This window comes from Tachysurus vachellii, chromosome 11 (genome assembly GCF_030014155.1).
Source record: "Tachysurus vachellii isolate PV-2020 chromosome 11, HZAU_Pvac_v1, whole genome shotgun sequence".
NCBI classification, from domain to species: Eukaryota; Metazoa; Chordata; class Actinopteri; order Siluriformes; family Bagridae; genus Tachysurus; species Tachysurus vachellii.
In genome coordinates, this window is record NC_083470.1 from 1,187,501 (window position 1) to 1,195,000 (window position 7,500).

The 7,500-nt window shown below is 43.6% G+C and overlaps 1 protein-coding gene across 1 annotated transcript in view; it reads left to right on the forward strand.

Moving 5' to 3' along the window:
* The window catches only part of xpr1a (xenotropic and polytropic retrovirus receptor 1a), a 62,388-nt gene that overhangs the window by 49,237 nt on the left and 5,651 nt on the right, over positions 1-7,500 (forward strand). The window contains exons 9-11 of the mRNA XM_060881639.1: positions 1-130; positions 1,865-2,033; positions 4,349-4,543. The exon at positions 1-130 is cut by the window's left edge and continues 50 nt beyond it. Of these exons, the coding sequence (XP_060737622.1) occupies positions 1-130; positions 1,865-2,033; positions 4,349-4,543 (494 nt within the window). The remainder of the gene's footprint in view (positions 131-1,864; positions 2,034-4,348; positions 4,544-7,500) is intronic.

Below are 7,500 nucleotides of genomic sequence, written 5' to 3' on the forward strand. Positions count from 1 at the left end.
GTACGCCGACTCCACTGGACTGCCGATGCAGGCGAGTCCTCTCATCCTGTACGGTCTCATGTTCCTCTTCCTCATCAATCCCTTCAAAACCTTCTACTACAAATCCCGCTTTTGGCTCCTCAAATTGCTGGTGAGACACACACACACACACACGCACACACACACACACTCTGTCATTGTGAGAACATTGTGTGTCACTGTAGTATTATTTATTGAGGGTTTAAAAACAGCAACACAAAACAATAAAGCCACATTAGATTACTGTTAGTTTGGATGGTTACGTCACTAGCTGGCTGTAGAGTGTGTATGTATGTGTGTGTGTATGTGTGTGTGTGTGCACGTGTGTGTGTGTGTGTGTGCACGTGTGTGTGTGTGTGTGTGTGTGCACGTATATGTGTGTGTTTAAGGGTTAAATGTGCATTAGCCTCAGGTGAGTGAGACAATGAACTCAATCAGTGCTGAATTGATCTGCTTGTATTCATCAAAGCTGCTGCTTTGTGTTTGTGTTTGTGTGTGTGTGTGTGTGTGTGTGTCTGTGTGTGTGTGTTTGATAATGGAATTCAGCTCCATCTCTGCAGAGATGGAGACTGTGGCTATGCAATCATTACTGAGATAGAGCTATCACACACACACACACACACACACACACACATATACGTCCTCTGTAGTTCACAAACACTGATGTATTTATATCCAGTCTCCAAGAACCACAACAGTAATCTCCTGCACCAGAACACCATGTTATGATTAGAGAGAACCAAAGCCATAAAAGAACAGTACTGACCCATCAGAACCAGAACAGTACTGACCCATCAGAACCAGAACAGTACTGACCCATCAGAACCAGAACAGTACTGACCCATCAGAACCAGAACAGTACTGACCCATCAGAACCAGTTCAGTTAGTAGATCCGGAGCAGCGCAAAACGAGAAGCACAGTGACAGCAGAAGAACAAAGACATCATTACTAATAGATCAAGAACCCAAGAACCATCCCATTAGAGCAGAACCCAAGCCACAGCACTACCAACCAGAACCCTATCCAGTAGAACCAGAACCTTCTTGTAGTGTTCCTGTAGACACAGGGAGCTGTTGGCTGTCTCGGTGTTTGTGCAGGTCAGAGAGGTGAAAGAACACTAAATGTTTTTAAATGGAATTCCGTCATGTGGAAAATGTCATCTGAACCCTCAGGCACTGTGTGTGTGTGTGTGTGTGTGTGTGTGTGTGTGAGAGAGAGAGAGAGAGAGAGAGAGAGAGAGAGAGTAAATGCTAATGCGGTTAAGTTTTTTTCACATTTATATAGATATTGATGTGTTATAAGCTGCAGACGATAAACACGGATCATAACGAGTATCACATCATAACATCATTAATAGATTATTAATCTTAATAATCATCATAATCAGGAAGTTTAATATTTGAACTCTTTTTTATTATAATTCCTTTTTTTTACACCATAAGGAATCTATCTATCTGTAAGATCTCTCTCACACACACACACACACACACACACACACACTTTACACACCCTGCCTTCTGATCACTGCCATTATTATATTTAACTAATGTAAAAAGGTGACTTGTGTGTCTGTGTTCACAGTAAGGAGTCTGTTATAGGTGACATCACTAGCTTAGCTTCATTAGCTTAGCATTGCTAACTTAGCGTTTTAGTTTAGCATCATTAGCTCACCCTCACTCTTCTGATGTCAGTTTACACAAAATAACATCATCGTTCATGTTATTGTAAACAACACGGTTAGTAAAGATGAGGAAAGAAGGTGGAGACCTGGTGGCCCCGCCCACTGCCCTGTGATTGGCTCACACATTAAAGTGACAGTTTATAGTGTTGTGTGTTCTCCTGCAGTTCCGCGTGTTCACGGCTCCGTTCCACCGCGTGGAGTTTGCTGATTTCTGGCTGGCTGATCAGCTGAACTCTCTGGTGATCGTGCTGATGGATCTGGAGTATCTGGTGTGTTTCTACAGTGTGGAGCTGCAGTGGGGGAATGTGGATGGCCTGATGCCCAATTATTCAGGTACCAGACTCCACAGAACCAGAACCATGACACTGCTGAACCTCAGAGAACCTGAGTCAGAATGCCACTGAGCCAACAGTACCAAGACCTGTACCTCTGAGCACAGATATCAAACATTAGCTGGAATAACTAGAAACATCACTAGAACATTACTGACCCGGCAGAACCAGATCACTACTGACTTAGAACCAGATCACTACTGACTTAGAACCAGATCACTACTGACCCAGAACTAGATCACTACTGACTTAGAAACAGATCACTACTGACTTAGAACCAGATCACTACTGACTTAGAACCAGATCACTACTGACCCAGAACTAGATCACTACTGACTTAGAAACAGATCACTACTGACTTAGAACCAGATCACTACTGACTTAGAACCAGATCACTACTGACCCAGAACTAGATCACTACTGACTTAGAAACAGATCACTACTGACTTAGAACCAGATCACTACTGACTTAGAACCAGATCACTACTGACTTAGAAACAGATCACTACTGACTTAGAAACAGATCACTACTGACCCAGAAACAGATCACTACTGACTTAGAAACAGATCACTACTGACCCAGAACCAGATCACTACTGACTTAGAACCAGATCACTACTGACTTAGAACCAGATCACTACTGACCCAGAACCAAATCACTACTGACTTAGAAACAGATCACTACTGACTTAGAAACAGATCACTACTGACTTAGAACCAGATCACTACTGACTTAGAACCAGATCACTACTGACTTAGAACCAGATCACTACTGACCCAGAACTAGATCACTACTGACTTAGAAACAGATCACTACTGACTTAGAACCAGATCACTACTGACTTAGAACCAGATCACTACTGACTTAGAAACAGATCACTACTGACTTAGAAACAGATCACTACTGACCCAGAAACAGATCACTACTGACTTAGAAACAGATCACTACTGACCCAGAACCAGATCACTACTGACTTAGAACCAGATCACTACTGACTTAGAACCAGATCACTACTGACCCAGAACCAAATCACTACTGACTTAGAAACAGATCACTACTGACTTAGAAACAGATCACTACTGACTTAGAACCAGATCACTACTGACTTAGAACCAGATCACTACTGACCCAGAACCAGATCACTACTGACTTAGAACCAGATCATCACTGACCCAGAACCAGATCACTACTGACTTAGAAACAGATCACTACTGACTTAGAAACAGATCACTACTGACTTAGAAACAGATCACTACTGACCCAGAACCAGATCACTACTGACTTAGAACCAGATCACTACTGACTTAGAACCAGATCACTTCTGACCCAGAACCAGATCATCACTGACCCAGAACCAGATCACTACTGACTTAGAAACAGATCACTACTGACTTAGAAACAGATCACTACTGACTTAGAAACAGATCACTACTGACCCAGAACCAGATCACTACTGACTTAGAAACAGATCACTACTGACTTAGAACCAGATCACTACTGACCCAGAACCAGATCACTACTGACTTAGAACCAGATCACTACTGACCCAGAACCAGATCATCACTGACCCAGAACCAGATCACTACTGACTTAGAAACAGATCACTACTGACCCAGAACCAGATCACTACTGACCCAGAACCAGATCACTACTGACTTAGAAACAGATCACTACTGACTTAGAACCAGATCACTGACTTAGAAACAGATCACTACTGACCCAGAACCAGATCACTACTGACCCAGAACCAGATCACTACTGACTTAGAACCAGATCATCACTGACACAGAACCAGATCACTACTGACTTAGAAACAGATCACTACTGACTTAGAACCAGATCACTGACTTAGAAACAGATCACTACTGACTTAGAACCAGATCACTACTGACTTAGAACCAGATCACTACTGACCCAGAAACAGATCACTACTGACCCAGAACCAGATCACTACTGACCCAGAACCAGATCACTACTGACTTAGAACCAGATCACTACTGACCCAGAACCAGATCATCACTGACACAGAACCAGATCACTACTGACTTAGAACCAGATCATCACTGACACAGAACCAGATCACTACTGACTTAGAAACAGATCACTACTGACCCAGAACCAGATCACCACTGACCCAGAACCAGATCACTACTGACTTAGAACCAGATCATCACTGACCCAGAACCAGATCACTACTGACCCAGAAACAGATCACTACTGACTTAGAAACAGATCACTACTGACCCGACAGAACCAGATCAAATCCTTACTGACAGAACATTACTGACCCAAAGTGTGTGTGTTTGTGTGTACAGATGATAAGAAATGCAACAATTACTCGTACGGGCTGCGTGCCATCATCCAGTGTCTGCCTGCCTGGTTCCGATTTGTCCAGTGTCTCCGCCGTTACCGTGACACCAAACGAGCTTTTCCTCACCTGGTGAATGCTGGGAAATATTCCACAACCTTCTTTGTGGTGGCGTTCGCTGCCCTGTACAACACACACAAAGGTAAGTGTTTTATACAACTACACACTGAGATACACAACTACACACCTGAGACACACAACTATACACCTGAGATACACAATTACACACCTGAGATATACAATTACACACCTGAGATACACAACTACACACCTGAGATACACAACTACACACCTGAGATACACAACTACACACCTGAGATACACAACTACACACTGGGATAAACTATGTACATGAACTGAAGGAAGTCACTGAACTAAATCACTTCCTCAGCAGACAGTCTGGTGTCACTTTACTATAGAGTCTCATGTAGGGGGCGGGGCCTAATGACTGAAGGCGGGGTTTTACATTAGAGCTGATTTAGATGAGAAAAAATTCACATTTAATAGCTAGATTTCAGTGGGACAGTGTTTGTGATGGACTGTCTCTCTCTCTCTCTCTCTCTCTCTCTCTCTCTGTCTCTCTCTGTCTCTCTCTCTCTCTCTCTCTCTGTCTCTCTCTCTCTGTCTCTCTCTCTCTCTCTCTCTCTGTCTCTCTCTCTCTCTCTCTAGTCTGTCTCTCTGTCTCTCTCTCTCTGTCTGTCTCTCTCTCTCTCTCTCTCTCTCTCTCTCTCTCTCTGTCTCTCTCTCTCTCTCTGTCTGTCTCTCTGTCTCTCTCTGTCTGTCTCTCTCTCTCTCTCTCTCTCTCTCTCTCTCTCTCTCTCTCTCTCTCTCTGTCTCTCTGTCTCTCTCTCTCTCTGTCTCTCTCTCTCTCTCTCTCTCTCTCTGTCTCTCTCTCTCTGTCTCTCTCTCTCTCTCTCTGTCTCTCTCTCTCTCTCTCTCTCTCTCTGTCTCTCTCTCTCTCTCTGTCTCTCTCTCTCTCTCTCTCTCTCTCTCTCTCTCTCTGTCTGTCTCTCTGTCTCTCTCTCTCTCTCTGTCTCTCTCTCTCTGTCTCTCTCTCTCTCTCTCTCTCTCTCTCTCTCTCTCTCTGTCTCTCTCTCTCTCTCTCTCTCTCTCTCTCTGTCTCTCTCTCTCTGTCTCTCTCTCTCTCTCTGTCTCTCTCTCTCTCTGTCTCTCTCTCTCTCTCTCTCTCTCTCTCTCTCTGTCTCTCTCTCTCTCTCTCTCTCTCTCTCTCTCTCTCTCAGAACTCATGTATCTTCTCAGAAACAGAACCGCAGTCTAAATCGATCACGTTTTAAAACGCTCCACTAAGCCTCTCGATCCTTTTTATTATTTATATACGGAGCAGTTATTTATTTATTTGTCGTAAATGTCGCCCTTTTAGACGAAACGCTTCTTTAATGTTTCTCGCCGATTTTCTCTCCTGCGTTGATTAGATTTCAGTCCCGTTGTCGGAGGCTGCAGGGTGAACGTGTGAGACTTCCTGTTTGTTATTCACTCAGACGGAGGAAATTCGTTGGGGCCGAAGTGGAGCCGCTGCACAGAGCTGCTGAGTCACTGCTGCAGAGCGATTCACTCCGACGAGGCTTCATTTCCTCTCTAATGTCTTTAGGATCCGTTAGTAAAGTTCACCTTCTTGGGAAATAACACAGACGCTGAGACATTAAACACTAACACTGTGGAGTCTGATATTAACCCAAAACCCCAAAGTAAACAAACACCTTTACATCTAAACCCTAAAACCTTTTCTGTTATATTTGTAATCATCAGCAAATGGATTATTTTAAGTGTTTTATTCTTCTAACACCACACACAAGCTGCTAAATAACAACACTTCATACTTTTATCCTTTTAAGGTTGCGCTTAATCTTCTATGAAACGAGCGAGTTGTTGTGCTTCTAGCTTCAGTTCTAGCCGTTATAAACACTCGCTCGCTCAGCAGCCTCTCTTTATTCTCTCCTCCAGTTAATATGACAAAAAACCAACAGATTGTTAGATCAGGTTACAGAGAAACCGCGAAGAAGCGGAAACTCTCGTGTCTGTAAACGTTCCAGCTTTACGTCTGTCCGTTACTAAGCGCCGACACCGGAGACTCCTTCCGCACATCTGTCATAAACGTCTCCTTACAGATCGACGATTACACGATATGAATCTGTCTTATTATCAGTGGAGAGTTTCGCACACTGTGTCGCACACGTACCTTCTGACCAATCAGAGAGCGGGACTGGATACAGAAGTGTGTGGAGCTTGTTGTTTTTTATACTGACCATTTTGCACTAGAAAGTTGATTGAGTCACTCAGGTGTGTGTGTGTGTGTGTGTGTGTGTGTGTGTATGTGGTGCAGGGTTCAAAACAATGTTCTCTTTACAGATGTGAAGATAAAAGGAAGAAGCTGATGTGAGAGGCAGGGTGCAGTAGGAGAGAGAGAGAGAGAGAGAGAGAGAGAGCATAAAAGAGGATGGAGTGGTGTGGGTGGAGGAGGCGGGGCTGTAATTGCTCGCCCGCAGTGAGACAGACGAGTGTGTGACGCTTCAGGAATACGGATGAGGCTCCGACTGAGAGCGGATCCTTTATGTAAAGTCCTTTGTGATTGCTTTTTTCACGCCTTATTTGTTTTCCAGTCGTTTCACCACCAGCTGTAATTTGTTCTTTGATGTGAAGCTCCCTTGGGATTTTATCGGAATGAAAATCTGCTTCTGTTATCGTAATAAAAATCGCTTTTAATCTCCTTGGAATCGGAGCAGGGCTGAAGATTCTCACAGTTCTTCCTCTTTGTATTTTAAGACACGGCTCCGGCCGAACGACGGTGAAGTCGAGCTCCTGATGCACACGTCCCTTTAAGTCCAGGTTTAATAAAGAGAACAGATTATTCTGGTCCCTGTGTCTCTACATGTAAAGGACGTACTTTTACCATCGGTTTTGCAGAACTTTAATGAAAAAGGTTCGTTCCTTTTCTCACTTACTGTGTGTTATAGCAGCGATAAACACTCAGTCCATCAACAGCCACTCTGTTCTTTCTCTAAATGTTAATATGATACAAAAAAAAAAGGGAATCTCAGTTTGTCACGTTACTGAGAATCTGTAAAGAAGTGTAAACTACTG